The sequence below is a fragment of the Trichosurus vulpecula genome, chromosome 6 (assembly GCF_011100635.1).
Source record: "Trichosurus vulpecula isolate mTriVul1 chromosome 6, mTriVul1.pri, whole genome shotgun sequence".
Classification (NCBI taxonomy): domain Eukaryota; kingdom Metazoa; phylum Chordata; class Mammalia; order Diprotodontia; family Phalangeridae; genus Trichosurus; species Trichosurus vulpecula.
Genome location: NC_050578.1, coordinates 206,026,252 through 206,046,964, shown reverse-complemented (window position 1 = coordinate 206,046,964; position 20,713 = coordinate 206,026,252). Strand labels below are relative to the sequence as shown.

The window sequence follows — 20,713 nt, the reverse complement described above, 5'->3', positions numbered from 1 at the left end:
TACTGATTTACTTGGCATCTAGTTTCCCCAGATAATGGTGTTCTGTCATGGTATTCCATGGGAAGGTGGTAGAGTTACTCATAATCACAATAACAACAAATGACATTTATCAAACACTTCACCCTTTAAACATTGTTTTATTGATGACTTTTACTTCCAGGTCATTTCCAGATATACCTCCTCTCCCTGCCCCCCCACCCCCCCCTACCATATGGTGAGTCCTCCCTTGCAATAAAGAAAAGCAGTTAAAGTAAAACTAATTAAGATGCAGGGAGTACATCTGACAGTGTATGTGACTGACATTCCATCCCCAGAGTTCCCCACCATCACCACTGCCACTGCCTTTCTGCTGAAAGGAAGGTGGTACATTTCCTCATCTCTTTTTGTGTCAAAATGGGTCATTACAGTTACTCCAAATATGGCCCCCTTTTAGTTTGGTTTATGCTATTGTAGTCATATATATTGTTCGCCTCTATGTGTTTACTTCAGATTACATTTGTTCCTATGAGAAACTTTCCATTTTTCTCCAAACCCCATATGTTCTTCATGACCTACAGTGTGATAATATTTCCCTATATTCGTATAACCCAGTTTGCTCTGCCATTTTCCAAATGATCCCTTCATTTCCTTTAAAAAAAATTTACTGCAAAAAAGCACTTGGGAATTTCTAAAGTATTTTACCTATGGTATCTTATTTCATCTTTATGATAATCTTATGAGATAATAAATAACAGCTTCCATTTCTTTTGCACTTTGAGGTTCCAAAGTACTTTGCTCCCAGTGTGAGGAGAGTATTGGAAATCACCATTTCACAGATGTAGAATCAGAGGCTCAGAGAGAGTTAACTGGCTTGAGGTCACATAGCTATTTAGAGGCCAAGTGAAACTCAAACCCATATCTTCAGATTTGCTAAATCAGTGTTCTTTTTACCATATCAAATGTGAGACCTCCGGATTAACTGTGGATGAGTTGAGGTATACTGAGACATGTCTAAAATATAATGATAACAGCTGTCACTTATGTAACACTTCCCACTTTTCAAAGTGTTTTGTTGTTCTTTAGTCATGTCCAACTCTTTGTTGACCCTATTTGGGGTATCCTTGGCAAAGATACTGGACTGGTTTTCCATTTCCTTCTCCAGCTCATTTTACAAATGAGGAAACTGAGGTAAACAGGGTTAAGTGACACTTGCCCAGGGTCACAGAGCTAATAAGTGTCTGAGGCTGGATTTGAACTCAGGAAGATGAGTCTTCCTGAGTCCAACCCCAACACTCTATCCACTGCTTCACCTAGCTACCCATGCTTAACAAATCAACATGTTTAACAGCTGTTATTCCATTGAACCCCATAGTGCCTGGGAAGCAATTAAGGCAAATATTATTATCCCTAACTTAGAAATAAGGAGACTGAGGATAAGGAACTTATATAACTTGCCCAGTGCAACATGGCTGCTAAGGGATTCAAACCCAAGCCTCTTCAAGCCTGGTGTTCTTTTTATGGCACCATACAAAAGTCCCTTCCTCCCACACCATTGGTGAAAAATTGACCTCTAACACTACCCAAGAAGAGGAAGGTCTTTACTCACAACTTCCACCAAAGAAAAAGTCACCTGACTTACAGGCAGAGTTTGTCCGTATTTCCCTGATGCCTACGTAACTATTCTCTCATTCTTTTCTTTGTAGCTTGTGGCTGTGACTTGGCAGAAGGTGGTTTTTTTGTGAGGCAGGGAGAATACATTTGTACCTTGGACTATCAAAGACTCTATGGTACCCGGTGCTTCAGCTGCGATCAGTTCATTGAGGGTGAAGTGGTTTCAGCATTGGGGAAGACCTATCATCCAGATTGTTTTGTGTGTGCTGTTTGTAGGTAAGTGATAAATGACAGCATGAGTTTTTTTTTTTTGGTTGTTGTTGTTCATTAATTCCATTAATTATTCATTAGTTCCACATGAGAATGAAAATTCACTGATTCTATTAGTTAAATAAAATGAGGGCGAGGCTCCCATATTCCTTCAGAGCTGGGAGGGACCTGTGAAATCATTTAGTCCAATCCAGGGGCAGGCAACCTGCAGGCGGAAAGCCACATGTGACTCTCCAGGTCCTCAAGAGTGGTCCTTCGAGTCCAAGCTTTACAGAACAAATCTTTTCATTAAGGGGATTTGTTCTGTGAATTTGGATTCCGTCAAAGGGCCTCACTTGAGGACCTGGAGGGCCATATGTAGCTTCAAGGCTTCAGGGCCCCCACTGGTCCAATCCCTTCATTTTACAGATGAAGAAACAGACGCCTAGATTGATACCTAGGGCCTCAATTATCTGGGTTTTCATTGGTAAAATGCAGGATTTGGACCAGAATATCTATTTCCATAGATAATTAGATGTTTTAGATAATCTCTTGGTGTTAAGATAATCTGGAGAGAAGTGGCATTAGAGTTAGGAAAATCTAAGTATAAAAGTAAGATTTGTTTACCATAAAATGTTTATTTCCCCATATTGTGTGGCCTCCTATTCAGAGTAATATTTTACTTTGATCGAGTACCATATGATTTACAGGATATCTTATATATGTTATCTTATTTCATCCTCTCCACAATCCTGTGAAGTAGGTAGCGTAAGAATTATTATCCATTTTACAGCTAAAGAGACTGAGGAACAGAAAGGTCAAGTGATTTGCCAGGGGCTACAGTTACTTAGTGACAGAGCCATGATTTGAACACAAACCTCTTAACTTCTAGTCTAGCCCTACCGTACCACCACACCACCGTCGTATGCCCACTACCCCACTGGTCCCCAGACCACCCCATTGGCTGTGATGGCCATTGTCAGGATTGGGGGACATTCAGTTCCTCTTAGCACCTGGTTTCAAGGTCACTCTCCGTAGGGCCAGGAATGTTTGGGCAGCTGTTACTGGGGTGGGTGGGTGCAGGGATCTATGCCATCCTGCGAGCCAGTTCATTGTCCTTCCTCCCCACATGCTAATTCCCTCCACCACACCCCAGCTCCTGTTGTGCTTGGCTGCCTTCCCTCCCCACTTCTGCCTATTTCAATCTTCCCCATGTTTGCAGGTCTGGCTCATAGCCCACGGCCGCCAACCACTCCATCCCACACTGATTTTTTTCCTTTCTCCACATTGCACAAACAGCTTCACACAGTTTGTCTCTAATTGTTCCATTGTTTCATCTGGGCATATTTTTTTCCCTCTCTGACTACACTTTAGTTAGGTTGGGTTAGACTCTAACTCATATGAGGGCAGGCCAGGATCTCGGTGCCCTCCACAGTGTCTAGCATAGGACTGAGTAGACAACAGGACCTCAATAAATCCTTGTGGACTATCTGTGCTTGCCTCTGTTTGTTACAGAGTATCCTTCGATCTTTGCTAATTGTTGTTGTGGTGTAGTGCTCTGAGGGTGGACTAGACTTGGAATCAGAAAAACCTGGGCTTGAATCCAGTTTCAGACACTTTGTAACGGTGTGACTCTGGGTGAGTCATTTAAACTTTCCAAGTCTCAATTTCCTCATCTGTAGAATGGGAGATGATAATAATAACATGGACCTCACCAGGATATTTTAGGGATCAAGTGACATAACGTGTAAAATAGTTTACAAACGTTACCTGAGTTATGATGATGATGAAAAAATGCATCAGAAGAGTCCACTTTTCTCTGACTGGGAGGCATTTTTCCTTTACTGAGGAAAAATTTTATTTTATTTTATTTTATTTATTATTTTTATTTTATTTATATTTTATTGAATATGTCACAACAGGTACTTTCAAGGGCGATCTAGAAAATTTCATTAAACTCCTAAATAAGTCATTGCTCATTTGCATTAAATAGCCATTATATTATTGAGCTGCTAATATTAACCCTTTATATGTATGTACTATTTTATAGTCTTCGAATGATTTCTTATCCATTATCTTCCTATGATCCCTTGAGTCGGCCATGAAAAATATAACCATTCCCATTATACAGAGAAGTTAAACCTATAAGATAAGAAAGTGTTGTTTTGCTTCTGACTCTTTGTGACCCTTTTATGGGGTTTTCTTGGCAGAGATACTGCAGTGGTTTGCCATTTCCCTCTCCAGCTCATTTTCCAGATGAGGAAACTGAGGCAAAGATGCCCAGAGTCATACAGCTACTAAGTGTCTGTGGTCACATTTGAATTCAGGTCCTCCTGACTTCAGGCCCAGCACTCTGTCCACTGTGCTGGCTAAGGACATTTCCTTATGTATAAAATAGTTTTCTTGCCAGGCCTCTCAAGCACAAGGAGCTGACAAACAGAAGCTAGTGTATCTCCACGGGGAACTAGCTGTCCAGGGAACTAGGATATTCACGAAGGTTGGGATGGGGCTTGAGGTGGGACAGCAGCCTTCTGGGAAAAGAGAGGAATCTGAATCCAGATCTTAGCAAGTATAAACCAAAGGCTGGTCTAGGTTTATAATCTGGGCTTCTTTGGAGTAAACTCTAAGAGGCTGAGGTGCAATGAGAAGCTGGGTATAGGGGCAAAGATTTCAAGTTAGAGGGCAGTACAAGATCAAGAGGCAATGTGCCCCTCACCCCCACACTGGAAAAAAAAAGAGGCAACGTATGCCAGTGAGTCTACCATTTGTCTTACTCAACCCGCCACCCTCAGTTCATTGCCTTTTCTGGCTCTGAGTGCATTCCTCCTCCCCCAACCCCAACAAGGGGCATGGTTACATTTAAGATCTTACCCCTTCTTAACCCAATCACATGGATAATCTTCTAGGTTCATACAAACTTTCATTAATTGAAAAAAAAATCACATCAAAGTTAAAAACATAGCTGTAAGCTCCTTGATGTGTCCCACATGCAATACTGAACATTTTTGTGGCTGTCTCCATACCGGGAGCTCTTTCCCTCTTCACCTCCTCCTCCTGGCTTCCCTGGTGTCTCAGCTAAAGTCCCACCTTCTGCAAGAAACCCTTCCCACTCCTTAATCATCTTAATGACTTCCCTCTGAGACTAACTCTGGTTGATCCCCTGTGTGTGTCATTTGTACATGGTAGTTTGCAGGTTGTCTAGCCCATTAGATTGTGACCTCCTTGGGGGTAAGGTCTGTTTGTCTATCTTTATATCCCCACCACTTAGCCAATGCCTGCTTCATGATAGACACTTATAGAGGCTTCTCTACTGACAGACTCACTTTAAGGTTGGAATTTATTCCAGGGACGTGCAACCTGCACAATTATAATCTGGAATGGAAACTGGAAACCTTTGAAATTCACAATTCATGAATTGCTGCATTGCTTTTCAAACTCCCCACTTTTGACATCCTTTTAAGTTACCAGAGGCAGTCTGTTATAGGAAAAGGAAGAGTGTTTTGGAGTTAAAGACCTTAAATTCAAGGCTCGGTTTCCCCAGCCTTAAAATGGGGTCAATACTACCTTCTTCCCAGGGTTGTCCTATAGCAGAAGATAGCATTATGGGAAGTACTATAGAAATATGGAGTGTTGTCTCAGTATGAAATATTCCAGTAGGTACTTCATTCTTTTTGATACCTTGTCTCTGGATCCTGGCTAATACAACAAAGAAAGACTTTCTCAGAAGAAACACTAAACCCTCATTTACACCTTATAGTTTGGTCTAGAAAGGAAGCCTTTTCTCTACCTCTAACAAATTAAGGACAGTATTTGTAGATTCTCTGTTTGTATAGATCCAGAGAACATGGCTTTCCCACAAGTAAATCTTGGTTGGAAGGTTGCCAAAACAGGAGCAAAACGCCACATCTGTACCCACTTTTCTCTGTGGTTTGCCTGAATTCCCTGCTGTTACCATCCCTGAGGCGGTAAATCAAGATTCTTCTTCCTCCTCCCCCCAAAATGCACATATATGTGAGTGTGCACGTGTGTATATGTGTGTATGTGTGTTATATGTGTGTTGTGCATATGTATATGTGTATATATACACATGCACACATATATGCCTATATACATATAGATATACATATACACACGTATATACATATGCATGCATACATATATACGTATAAAATCCCTTCTCTAGATTATATCGTCTAAGTACAGAGAGGTTTCTATAGTGAAACACTTCAAAGATAAGGAGCAATAACAAAGACAGAAACCATAGAGTTTATTTTGAATTCAGTTCAAATCCAGCTTTACCCAGAAACTGACCATACTTCTGCTCCAAATTAATCTCTGACATACAAATGTATATACAAGAAATATGACAAAAGAAAGTTAAATCTTGAGGCTGTTGGATAGAGGAAGCATTTAATTAAATGTGGAAAGAATAATAGGTCATAGAAATAAATGACTGTGTTTCATTGTTGTATAGCCTGATCTCTGCCTCCTTAAGGAATTATCAGAGTATTTAATTTCTGAATAAATGTATTTAGGAATGGGCTTTAAAATAAAATAAATCCTGGGCAGAATTTTAAATTTTTAAGGAAGAGAACATGGCAGTGCTTTCTAGAAGAATGTAATATGAGAAGAAAACTCCTACCCATCTTTTGAAACTCAATTCAAATGCCAGCTCTGTGACGAAACTTCCACTGATCTGAGTTGGTAATGTCCTTCCTCCACTCAGACATCATAGCATTTTTAAAAAATTGTAATCATTCTCTCTCTGTCTCTGTGTCTGATCTCCAGTCTATCCCTAAACTCTGGCTGCTTTCCATTTGTCTACAATATGTCTAGGTCTCTCCTTTTAAATAATAACTTCCCTCTTGACCTTGCCTTCTTCTTTAGCAATAATCCTGTATTTCTCCACCCTGTTGAAAAATGTGTCTACATTTGATTCCCTCACTTCCTTATTACCCATCATAGGATTATAGAATAATAGTGTAGACAAGCTTTGTGCTACACCCTACAAGTAGCAGTCCTATGAAGGAGAGTGTGGTTATGTGTTGCCAGGTGAGAGCAATACCTCCAGGTGCATTCAGAAACACACCACACCCCGACCTACCTTATTAATTCTTTAACATCAGATTCAAAAGCAACCAAGGAATGTGTTATGAAATCACCTCATAAACTAACGCAAGTGTAGAAACTATCTTATCAATTAATTAATTCCAAGCCCTAACCTTGGTATATAAAAACCAAAGAAGCCTATTTTCTCATAAGTTTTCTCTTTTCTCTCAGCCTCAAACTGTGGTCCAAAAAGCTTAGACCAACACCTTTGTTAAGAGACAGACAGACAGACAGACAGACAGACAGATAGATAGATAGATAGATATACACACATTATATATACACATACATATATAAACATATATACTTTGTTAATAATAACAAATAATGCAAAGACATAAATGAATATTTTACAACATATTAGCTGTGAGAAAGGTCACCACCATACTCACCTCAAAACATTGGCTACAACTGCTGATTCCTTCAGAATGCAAGGATTCGCATTCCAACAGTTTGGTTCTCTGGTTGGCAGTTTCAGTCCCTCAGGATTCTCCTCAGTTTGCTCCTCAGGAGCTAAACTCAGGTGTTTCAAAATGTCTCTTTAGACTGTGTCAGGTCTCCCTAACTCTTACATGTAATGTGTCACTGAAGTAGCCTTATAGAAGTGTGTGTGTGTGTATGTGTATGTATGTGGTGTGTGTATATGTGTATGTGGTGTGTGTGTGTGGTGTGTGTATATGGTATGTGTGTGGTGTGTATGTGGTATGTGTGTGCATGTGGTATGTGTATGTGGTATGCGTGTGTGTCTGGGGGTGTGGTGTGGGGACCTAGAATCCATGAATATAATTCTTTTATTTCTTCCTTCTTCTTGCCCCCTCAAATTCTGCTCACAATTTATTAGCAAAGTTATCAGCACCAAAGAATGTTCCTTTGCACTTATACTAATTATAACACTTATAATAATTCCATTTTCTACAGCACCTTATAGTGTGTACATTCTTTTCCTTATAACCCTCTCAGATAAGTAGTACAATTTGGTGCTTTTGGAGTGATTATCTCTATTTTATAGGTGAGGAGCCCAAAGCTCTGAGAGATTAAATGACTGTCCCATCACCACTCAGCCATTAAGTGTCTAACACAGAATTTGAATCTGTTTCCTGGCCCCTGAGTCTAACATGCTATCCACAATGCCACTCCAAAACAGAATTCTATAAAGATATATCTAAAGGCAGGGATCTGAACATTGGAAAGCAGGAGAGAATGGTGGGAACTGTACTGTATGGGCTGACATCTGCATGATGCCTGTTTGCTTCATCATTCTGTGTCTGCAAGGGATTGTGGCTGCTGTCTGGCAGTCAGAACGGCAATCATCCATCAAAGAGCTGACTGGGAAGTTGAGGCTGATCTCCATCATGCCCTTTTGTCCATGACTATGCATTCACATGAATGTTTCCTTTTGTAAACCTGAGGATAGGTAATAAATAGTAATGATAATAATGAATTCTTGACGTTTATGTAGTACCTTACAGAAATGATTTCATCTGATTCTCACCAACAACCCTATGAGGCAAGTAATATGATTATTCTCATCCTCATTTTGATGGAGAAACTGAGACTTATAAGGATGAAGTTCTTGGCCAAGGACAAACAGCTTATTAGTGAAAGCACCAGGAGCAGAATCCAGGCTGTCTGGCTCTGGATATAAATATAAAGTACTATGATAGCACAATATGATATTATGATGTTATGGGGCAGCTAGGTGGTGCAGTGGAGAGAATGCCAGGCCTGAAGTCAGGAAGACTTATCTTCCTAAGGTCAAATCTGGCCTTAGACACTTACTAGCTCTGTGACCCTTGGCAAGGCCCTTAACCCTGTTTGCCTCAATTTATTCATCTGTCAAATGAGCTGGAGAAGAAAATGGCAAACCACTCCAGTATCTTTGCCAAGAATACTTCAAATGGGGTCATGAAGACTTCGACACAAGTGAAAGAACTGAACAAAACAATAACAAATACTCATTCCACTTCTCCATTTGACTTGCAACCCCATCCCTTATTATTTGTCCCCATTATGATCCCTGATCCCTCCACTCCTTGGTTCCTTCTTATTCCATCATCCCATCACTGTTGGTACTCTCATGTCTTCCCCATCTTGACCGCTTGGTAAACCACTGTCCTCTTGAGTCCTTTTCCTCCTATTCTATAACTAATCTTGCCCTGCCAAACCTCAGTCTTTGATTACTTCTGCCATTCCCTGCCATTAATTCTATTCATGTCCTGCTCCATGAGGATGGAAAAAAAATCACAAAACCACCTTGATTGGGTCCACTATAAATTTACGTTACATGTAATCTCAACTGGGCCCTCACTGCAGCAAGGCAATCCTTTTTATACCTTCCTAATTAGTTCACTATCCCATATGCCACAGTTGATCTTCCAAAGCTTTTCATCCCTCCTTAAACCTGCTATGGCTCCCTTTCCTCCCATCTTCTCATCTAAGAATCGTGATTCATATTTTGCTGAAAAAATTGAGGCCATTGACCAAGAGTTCCCTCTATTCCCCCTTTCCCATCTCATATCATCCAGATGCCTTGTGAGTATTCTCATCCTCACCCTTGTCTCACACGATGAGGTGGCATTTCTCCTTACCTGGAAAAACCCCTCTACATGCCCAAGTGATCCCATTCTATCCCATCTTCTTCAGCAGATTGCTTCCTCTCTTATCCCCACTCTTTCACTTATCTTCAATCTCTCCATGTCTACTGACCACTTTCCTACTGACTACAAACATAACTATATCTCCCCCATTATTGAAAATTCTCCCCGATCTGTCCATCTCCACCATCATCCCATATCTCACTTCCCTTTGATCTCACTAAACAAACCCCACCCCCATATATATATATATATCTCCAGGATCAAATATAAAATTATCTGTTTCTCATGCAAAGCCCTTCACAACCTGGTTCTTCTCTACCTTTACAGTCTTCTTACACCCTTCTCTTCCCATAGACTCAGAGATCCAATGACACTGGCCTCCTTTGCCTCCTGTAAGACACTCCATCTCCCAATTACTGGCATTTTCTCTGACTCTCATTTCCAGAATGTTCTCCCTCCTCATCTCCACCTCCTGACTTCCCTGGCTTCCTTCAAGTTCTAGCAAACAAAAATGCCACCTTCTACAAGAATCCTTCCCCAATACTTCTTAATGCTAGTGCCTTCCATTGGTTGTTTATCTCCAGTTTATCCTGCATATATCATGCTTGTACACAAGCGTTTTCATGTTGTCTCCCTGACTAGACTGTGACTTCTTGAGAGCAAGGACTGATTTTTGCTTTTTTGTGTGTCAACACTTAGCACAGTGCCAGGCACATAGTAGATGCTTAATAAATGCTTATTGATTGACTAGGTCTATATGAAACATTTCCCGATAAGGTCTATTATAAACTGGGGTTAGAAAATTATCTTATTGTTCTGCAAATGTGATGGTATGTAGTAAAAACATTGATTTTTTAAAAATATTTCCTGAGAAGCTATGGGTAGCATTGCAAACAGAAGGTAAAGATGTGACTCAAAGTAAGGAAGGAAGACTGAAATAGATGCCCTTTCAGGACCCTTTCTAGCAGAACTGGCCTTGCTCGTAGATGAAGTCAGTGGCCACTTGCCCAGTGTGAATTCAAGGACACTTGGAAGGGTCTCCTGCCCCATGTATCACCTGCTGTCTTGAGGTCTGAAATACTTTTTTCTGAGGGACACAATCTTTCCTTCTATCTTTATTGCTTAAGATGTGATGTGCAAATACTCAAGTAAGAAAGTATACAGTAACTTAAATCCACTCTAAGTTTCAAATGAATGAAATAAAATACTTCCACAGAAAGCAAGATTTGTTTGTTTTTTGCTTTTGTTTTTGTTTTTTGGGTTTTTTTTTTACATTAAAGAGGGCCTTGAAGGCATATGAAAAGAAAGAGGATAGTGGAGAATGGACCAGAGTAATGGACAGGAGCCCCAAGAGATCACCCTTGTTGACTTCAAGGGCTTCTTCTGGCCACTCAAGTGGGTCTGCTGTCCTCTTGAAGAAGAATATAGAACACAGCACAAGGCAGTAGAGGAAGGCAGTGCCTGTGCACCTTCTGACCCCAGCTTAGCATCCCCACCTTATTATGTAGCATACCTCTTTACACACTCTGTGGTCCAGACAAACTAGCCGCCTTCCTGTCCTCACACAAGATACTCCACCTCCTTTGTACACATTGATATTGCCAAGAAAGCATTTTATCTTTACTTTTGCCTCTTAGAACCCTTTATTTCCTTGAAAGATTAGCTCAATTTTCACAATCTGTAAAAAGGAAGGAAGGAAGGCAGTGAGGAAGTGAGAGAGGGAGGAAGGAATGAAGGAAGGGAGAGGGGAAGGAAGGAAGGAGGGAAGGAAGGAAGGAAGGAAGGAAGGAAGGAAGGAAGGAAGGAAGGAAGGAGGGAAAGAAGGAAGGAAGGAAGGAAGGAGGGAAGGAAGGAAGGAAGGAAGGAGGGAAGGAGGGAAGGAAGGAAGGAAGGAAGGAAGGAAGGAAGGAAGGAAGGAAGGAAGGAAGGAAGGAAGGAAACAAGCAGTTCTTCAGGGCCTACTCTGTGGCAGGCACTGTGCTAAGTGCTTTGCAAATATAATCTCATTTGATCCTCACAAAAGCTCTGAGAGATATATGCTATTATTATCCCCATTTTACAGTTGAGGAAAACTGAGATAAACAGAGGTTAATTGATTTGCTCAAGCCAAATACCTAGTAAGTGTCTGAGGCCACATTTGAACCTAGGTCTTTCTGACTACGAGGCCTTTCATGGAGTCTCCCACAGCTGCTAGTGCCTTCCTCTTAAAAATTACCTGTATTATTCGTGATGAAAAATGCTATCCATCTCCAAAGAGAGAACTGATGAACTCTGAGTGCAGATTAAAGCATATTTTTTCACCTTCTTTATTTTCCTTGCCTTTTTTTCCTTTTTTTTTTCTTTTGCAACATGGCTAATGTGAAAATAGGTTTTGTGTGACTTCATATGTACGGTCACTTGGGGAAGGGGTAGAAGGAGAGAGAAAGAGTTTAGAACTGAAAAGAAAACTGAAAAAAGAAAGAAGAAGAAAATGACCTTTATTGTGCTTATATTTATGTGGGTCTATGCTGTCACTACTGTTCAAATGGGAGCTGTCTGAGGATAGGGACTAATTCAGTTCTGTCTTTGTATATATCACCAGTTTGTGGCACATGGTAGGCATTTAATAAATGCTCATTGATTGATTACAATAGTGATGTATTGGATCAAGTGCTGGACTTGGAGTGAGTCCAGTTCAGTCTCAGATCCTTACTAGCTGTGTGGCCCTGGGCAAATCACTTTAACCCCTCTCAGTCTCAATTTCCTCAGCTATAAAATGGGGCTGATAATAGACCATTGCAAGGATCATAAGAAATAATAAATATGAAGTACTGTGCAAATCTTAATGCATTATATAAATGATGGCATAATCAATGACCATGGAAAGAACATTGGTATAGAGTCAGAACACCAGAGACTCAAATCCCAGCTCTCCAACTCACTCCCTGTGAGATTCTGGGCAAGTCACTAACTGCTTTGAGAGTCAGCTTCCCGATCTATAAGATGAGATGATTGGACTATCGACTATCAGGGGTGGGGAACCTGTGGCCTCAAGACCACATGTGGCCCTCTAGGTCCTCGAATGTGGCCCTTTGACTGAATCAAAACTTCACAGAACAAATCCCTTTAATAAAAGGATTTATTCTGTAGAATTTTGACTCAGCCAAAAGGCCTCACCCAAGGACCTAGAAGGACACATGTGGCCTTGAGGTTGCAGGTTCTGCATCCCTACTTCATGACTTCTAGGTCTCTTCCTGCTCCAGAGCCTAAGATCCTGTTACCTAATGACTGGATTAGAAACCCTGGGGTTGAATCCGTGCTCTTGCCGCTTACTAGTAATGGGATGTTGGACAAAAAAGGTCACTTTGCCCCTCTGAGCCTTTGATAGCACTTACACTTTACAGGGGCGGTGGTAAAGAAGGTGCTCTGTACACTCCCTAAAGTGGGGACTCTTAGCCTTTTGTTTTGTCACGGACTCTTGAAACCTATGGATATCTTCTCAGAATAATGCATAGAATACATGAAACAAAATGCAGAGGAATACAAAAGAAGCAATTGTATTGAAATAGCTTATCAGGTTTTGGGGTTTTAAAAAAAAGGAAAGTTCATTAAGAATCCTGTGCTATAAGGTGGTAGTTATATAAATGAAAGCTATTTTTCCAAATGAGACAAAGGATGTGAAAGTAGTCTGTAAACTGTAAGGGAAACACATGGAAAGGATAAACCCCAGAGATTTCCATTTACGTGAGAAAGGTCTATTCAGCTAGGCAGTGCCAACTTGGTTACTAATGAGGGCTGATTTGATTTCCTTGCTACAGATTGCCTTTTCCTCCTGGTGACCGAGTGACCTTTAATGGGAAGGAGTGTATCTGCCAAAAGTGTTCCCTGCCCCCAACTACCAGCGGGAGCTCCTACCTACTCCAAGGACTCCGGAGTAAGTATGCATGTAGGAAGAAGACCCTGCCAAGCCAGAAGGCTTCCAAGGCAGCTCCTGAATTATTACCGCCACTAAAGTTCCCTTCCCAGACTTCCCCAGGGCAGGGCCTAGATTCTCTAAGGCAGGGCAGAGATCTCCAGCTCAGTCCATCCTCCACTCTACTGTCAAATGTATCTTAAAGTGTATATTTAACAATTTCACCCCCACTGTTCAGTAAATTCCAAGGCCTCCCCATTGTCTCCAGAATCAAATGTAAAATCCTCTGTGTGGCTTTTAAAGTCCTTTATAACCTGACCCCTTGCTCCTTTTCCACTTTTCTTTCCCTTTACTTCTCTCTATATACTCTTGGATCCAGTGACAGTGGCTGCCTTGCTTTTCCTCCCACAAGACACTGCATCTCCCCACACAGGATACTTTTCACTTGCTGTCCCCCATGCCTGGAATTCTCTTCCTCCTCACCTCTTACTCTGGCTTCCTTCGAGGCTCAGTTAAAGTCACACCTTCTACCAGAAACCTTTCCCAGTTTTCCTTAATCTAAGTTAGCCTTCCCTCTGAAATCATCTCCAATTTATCCTGTATATAACTTGTTTGTACATGGTTATTTTCATGTTATCCACCAGCCCAAGGCGGGGGAACCTGCGGCCTCGAGGCCTGGATCTAAATTGGGGATTTGTTCTGTGAAGTTTGGATTCGGTCAAAGGGCCACACTTGAGGACCTAGAGGGACACATGTGGCCTCGAGGGACACATGTGGTCTCGAGGTCACAGGTTCCCCACTCCTGTACCAGCCCCTCCCCCAACACTGCGAGTTCTTTGAGATCAGGAATTGTTATGTTTTACCTTCCTTTATATCCCTAGTGCTTAACACAGTGCCTGGCACACAGTAGGGTGCTTATGATTACTCATCAGCATTACACAGAGTAATATTCATTGCAGGTCCTCCTTGACTGAAGATGATTCAAGTGGTGCCTTGTTGATAGACTGACTCTGTAACTTTTACTTAGGGCCGATCTAGCCAATTACAGAAAAGCTCAACACCCCACCCCCGAAGAACACGGCAGCCAGGTGACACAATGGATAGATCAGTGGAAGACTCTAGTTCAAATGCCATCTCTGAGACTTTGTTGCTGTATGAACCTGGGGAAGTCCCATAATTTCTGTCTGTCTTGGTTTCCTCATTGGTAAAATGAGAATGGTAATAGCACCTATCTCCCAGTGTTATTGTAAGGATAAAATGAGATCGTATTTGTAAAGTGCTTTGCAAACCTTTATAAACCCTGAAGCAATAAAAGCTAGCTATTATGGCTTGTGTTGGCCACAGCAGCTCATGAAAAATGACCTATTAAGGTGGAGAGTCAGTCCCCACACTGAAAAATGGTGAGGTCCTTATGTTGAAATATTGAAAGAGACTCCTTCAAACCTTCAAGGAACTGCTATTCCATTAAAGTGAGTGCACAACCTACCCCTTCCTTCAGGTGCAGATCATAACTCCTCTACACCTTGTGGCCAATCTGGTGTGGAGCGTCTCTGAACCAAAGAAGGGTGATCCTTAAATGACAGACACAGAATCCATTGGGTAACCTGGCCTACAAGCCAGTTTAGCATGTCAGGTCTAGCCAGAGATTGCTTTTCACTGGCTTAGTTTTTAAGAGCCCAGCTTCAATTCCACTCCATGATGAGTAGGAGGATTTAGTGGAAGATTATAATCTATTGACAAGAAAAAAAGTCACAGAGAGAAGGTATTTGACCAGCTGCAAACTAAGATTTCTCCACTTCTTCTGCATCAGTAGAAATGAGCCTGACACTGATTCCTTTATAAAATAGACTTCTACCAGTACCTTTTGTTTTTTTAATGTCACATAGGTTTCCCTCTGTACCCTTCCAAGAAATCTATCCCTTATAGCAAAATTTTTTTTTAAAAAAGAAAAAGTAGAAAAATCATTAAAATCAATCAAAATGAAACCCCAACTTCCACAAAGGAGGGTAAGATATCTTCTCATATCCTTCCTGTGAGTTCAAGATTATTCTTTATAATTTTGTTACATTTAGTTTCAGTTGTTTCATAGTTACTATTCTTTACATTTATATTGTTGTCATTGAGTACATTTTTCTCCTGGCTTTGCTTACTTCACTTTGTATCAGTTCCTATAAATCTTTTCATGCTTCTATGTATTCTTCATGGTCTTTTCCTACATCAAAATAATACTCCTTTATATTCATGTACCATAATATGTTCAACCATTCTTGATCATTGGACATCTGCTTTATTTCTAGTTTGCCCTCTCTCTCTCTCTCTCTCTCTCTCTCTCTCTCTCTCTCTCTCTCTCTCTCTCTCTCTCTCTCTCTGTCTCTCTCTCTTTCTCTGTCTCTCTCCGTCTTTCTCTCTCTCTCTCTCTCTCTCTCACTCACACATACACACTATACATATTTTGGTATATAGGAGTTGTTTTTGTCCATATCCTCTTATGGGGGGGGGGATGATCTGCCCAGCAGTGGCATCCCTGGATCAATGAGTATTACTCTGTGTAATGCTTCCTTGGACAGTACCCTGTAAGACAGTACTAAGAGGGAGACATGACTACTAATTGGCTGAGAGAATGCTGAGCATGCTGCAGATGAGTCCCTGAGAGCCGCAGGTTTGTATGGGAAGCTAACCCTTTCATGTCCCTTGACAGACATCTTTGGCTCCAGTAGTGCTCTGCATTCTCTTAGCCACATGTCTCTCTGCATAAAGCATAGGGCATTTCAAGACACTGACCAAGGGAGTGTTGTATTTGCATAATTCCCAATTGCTTTCCAGACTGGTTGTGCCAATTCATAATTCTACTATTCACTAATGTATCTGATTTTTCACAACCCCTTCACTGTTGGTCATACCCATCATTTGCCATCTTTGCCAATTTTCTGGATGTATTAGAGACTGGCTTTTAGTCATATATTTATGACTCTTTTTAAAATTTGTTTGAGAAGTTAGCACAAACCCACAAATCATTTGCTTCTGAGCAATGCAGAGGGTGTATACCTATGGAGGAAAGGGTACTGAATTTGGAATCAAAAGGCTTAGATTAATTCTTGGCTGTGCCATCTTTTACCTGTATGACCTCAGACAGGTCATTTATCCTCTCTGACTCTCAGTTTCTGCATTTCTAAAATTAATGCATTAGGATAGATAGCCTCTAAGCCTTTCTATAACAAAGGATAAACACAGTTTATACAGACACATGTTAACATTTAAAACTGCCCCGTTTGTACGCCTTAAAAAATAACTGAGGTTTACAGCTACAACACAAAGATTATTCCAGACAATAAGATAAGCAGGTCACATAGAGAAGGCGCTAAATGATGGACAAACCGTATGTTTCATTGGTATCTTCATGATATCAAAATAAAGTAAGGTAGAACCCCAGCACATTGGGTTGACTCCTGTGATGAATTTATGAAAAGATACAAAAGGATGTCACAGAATGAACAGGAATATATTAGTTGTAATCTGAATGAAGCAATGTCCAAAACAGAACTCATTTTTTCTACAAAACCTGTTTCTTCATGTCCTCCCTAGTTCTGTTCACCATCCTTTTAATCTCCTAGATTTGCAGCCTCAGCACTATCTTCAGCTTCTCCCCCTCCCTCACCCCACATATCCAATCAGTTGCCAAGTCCTGTCATTTCTTGCTCCGCAGCATCTCTCATCCCTGTCTCTTTCTCACTGCTCCCCTGGCCACTGCCTTGGTCCAGGCTCCTTCCTGATCTAATTGGCCTTGTTCCTGCTTGCTTCTCACACAGAGATTCAGTCTCCCTCCTCCACTGACCTTGCTTCATCGCTGGAATGCTATTCCTCCTCACCTTTGCCTTATAAAATACTTCACTTCCTTCAAGACCCAAAGTATAGCCTTCTATAGGGAGCTTTCCTGCTCTTTCAACTGCCAGTACTCACCCTTCCTACACTGCTGTGTATTAATTTTGCATTTATTCTGTGTAAACTTACATACATGTTGCTCCCCCTATGAGAATGTAAAGTCCTTGAAAGTAAGAATTGTTTTTTTCTTTTTGTGATCAATTTCCCAGTTCTCATTGCAGTGCCCAGCACCTAATAGGTGCTTAATAAATGTTTATTGATTGAATGCTCTCTTCCGGTTGATAAGCATAGAATGAATTGATGTGTGAAATCCAGATTTAGGGGCCGAGGACTGAAAAACTGGAGGGGGTAGAGCCTTCTAGGTCTCCCTGTTAGGTTTCTGTCCTGATGTTATGAGGAACAAACCAAGACGTATGAGCTGCACACATTATTTCACTACCCACCACTGGTTTCCCTGCATGAGGAGCTGAGTCATCTGAGGCAGGCTGGATGGTCTTTTGTGATTTGGAACAGCGTAGCGGTTGGGGAGGGAGCTGCCTTCTACAAAACCCAGCCAGGAAGCTCTTTGCTGATTATTGCAGCAGGTCTGTAGAACTCAATTAATGCTCTCCCTGCTCAACATCTCTTTCCTCTCTGACCTTTCCTATCTCTTGAAAACCCTCAGGAGTGTGGCTCAATTTGGAGCCTGTCCACATAGCATTATGTAAATGGGAAGACTTCATCGTTTCTTGTGGCCAGTTTGGTTTTTCAATATATATTAAATAGAGGAACTGTGGTTTTGTGGCCATACGGTTCCCTACCATTTTCTTCTAAAAGAAGCCCTCTTGCCACTGGCACTAGGTACCACAGCCTGGTGAGAGAAAGCAGGAGGGGAAGTCAGAAATCCAAACTAGGCAGCTGGCTGGTAAAAGAGAAATAGACACCCCATTCCTTAGAACCACAGAGCTATATCTCATTCTCTGGAAAGGAATATTATGTCCAAGGCTGATGGAGGCAGAGGATCTTAGATTTAGTGCTGGAAGGGACATTAGATGCCATCTTGTTCCATCCTCTGTATTTATAGATAAGAGCATGTTTATCCATCAGCACAAGGGCCAGCCTCCACTTACTACCAAAGTAAGCTTCCTGCTCTTGGGCATCCATCCTTTAATAGTCCCACCGAAGCAGCTTTGCCATCAGCTTCCTCTCCTACTCGGGTTTGTTTGATTTTTTTTTATAACCGTATTTCAGTATAATTGGTTTCTTTTGTAATCTTATGTACTTTTTATATTTAAAACATTCTGTGAAAGGGTCCATAGCTTCATCAGATTGTCAAGAGGGTCTATGACATAAAATATGTTAAGACCGGCACTAGGGTAGTCTTTAAGACCCCTTCCAATTTTTAATTCCGTAGCCCTCTGCTAGCTTGTTTAGGGCAGGAAGGAAGGAAGGAAGGAAGGAAGGAAGGAAGGAAGAGAGGGAAGAAGGGAAGGAAGACATTTATTATGTGCTTATTAGCTACGTCTCAAGCACCTTCCTAACCACTGGGCATATAAATAGAAAGGCAAGACAGTTTATGTTCTCCAGGACCTAACATTCTACAGGGTGGAACAACACATATGGGAGGTTTTAGCAGCAAGTCACAAGTAAAGGCCTAGAAGTTCCCACTGCACAGGGCAGAGAGTAACGTCTCTTCTTTAATGCCAGCTTAATGGGTTTGAGTCTTTACTTCGCCACATACTAACTGGTTGACCCCTGATAAGACATTTGACCTCTCCATGTCCCAGACAACCATCTAAGACAATAAGTTGAGAGCTGCTGAGGGTCATTTATTCCATTTCCTCCTCATTTGATATCAATAGAGGATACTTCCTGCTACTATTGTCCCCTTTTATGTGATTCTGACTCTTCTTCTGAACTAGGTTATAAGCTCTGTGGTTGGGTGTTGGGGCTAGGGACTATGGCGTATACCTATTTGTATCCCCCAGGTGCTTAGCATAGTGTGGGGGCACATAATCATGTAATATGAACTAAGATCTATGTGGTTTCATTATTCATCCTGGCTCATTTTAAAATCATTACTGAAGTAATAATATTTGAAATATCCAAGTTTGCCAGAAACAATGGAGGCCAAATTGGTTCTTCCCTCTTAGTCTGTGCAGCCTCTGCCCATCACTTTTGGCTCAGGATCTCCAGATGGAACCATTACGGGGGGAAAAAGGATAAAAAGAGTGTAGACTTGTTTTGTTTAACTCCAGAAGGCAAAAGTAGAACTGTGGGTGGTAGTTGCAGAGAGGCAGATTTTGTCTTGACATGAGGATGAACTTCTTAGCAATTTGACTAAATAGAATACTGGGGTTAAGTAATAAGTCCTTGGTCATTAGAAGTGTTCAGATTTGACCCCCATTTGCCATGGATGGTTTGGAGGCCATTTCTGCCTCTGAAATGATAGCACCATGAAATAACCAAAAGAGCTCTGGATTTGGAGTCTTGAGGCTTGGGTTCAAACCCCAGCTCCCACTACATTTTACTAGCTGTGTGACCATGGTGAAAACATTTAACCTCCCTGAGCCACAATTTCTTCATAAGGAATATGGGTAAATTAATACGTGTATTACTTACTTCATAAGGTTGGTTTGAAGAAAGTACTCTCTTAACCAGAAAGCACCATAGCAATGTGAATTTTTTCATTCATCATTGTTCAGGCATGGGTTGGGCTACATGATTGCTGATGCTTCTTCCCACTTTAAGATTCTCTGTTGATTCTCTTATCAGATAGAGGCCATATTCTGCCCAAAGATCTGTGCAGCTCTTAAGGATCCTAAATTGAAGGGAGCTGGGGAATGTAATTAGAAGGGAATAAAATAATGACTGCTATTGTAAGTGAAGAATGAACCCAGATGAGGAAATAACCAGCAGTCATGGCAGTTGTACATGAACACACAAGAAAAATCTGGCCTGGTGGGATGTGCCAATTCCGCATCTGTCCTTTTGCTTCTGTTTTTCGTCTCTGCTAATTCTTTCCTCGGGGAACACTGCCATCCCTTTGGAAGTTGGACTTTCCCAATTGGGATGAATTCCTCTTCACAGAGAAAATGGAATGCTCAGGGAATCCCTCTCATTATTCATCAAACCCATCTATATTAATCTGCTTATCTTTAAGCAGCAAGAATAGCAGGGCATATAGTAGCTCCACGGTAAGTACTTTAATTCATGAAAGCCAGAAAATTCAGATTAATGACTTTGGATTCTAATTATGGAAAATCAAGAGACCTGGCTGGGACATAGATAACATTCTGGAACTATATCCTTTCAATAGCAAACATATTTTGAGGAGAAATGACTCAAGACATGTAGCATTTCTTTTTTTTTTACTTTGAGGCAGTGTACCATGATGGTTAGGTGCTGGACTTGTAGT

General features: G+C 41.1%; 1 protein-coding gene across 19 annotated transcripts in view; it reads left to right on the top strand.

The window, feature by feature from the left end:
- Nucleotides 1–20,713, top strand: part of ABLIM2 (actin binding LIM protein family member 2) — a 313,210-nt gene that overhangs the window by 138,714 nt on the left and 153,783 nt on the right. For all 19 annotated transcript variants that reach the window (XM_036763471.1, XM_036763486.1, XM_036763488.1 and 16 more), the window contains exons 3-4: nucleotides 1,683–1,866; nucleotides 13,343–13,458. In XM_036763471.1, the coding sequence (XP_036619366.1) occupies nucleotides 1,683–1,866; nucleotides 13,343–13,458 (300 nt within the window). The remainder of the gene's footprint in view (nucleotides 1–1,682; nucleotides 1,867–13,342; nucleotides 13,459–20,713) is intronic.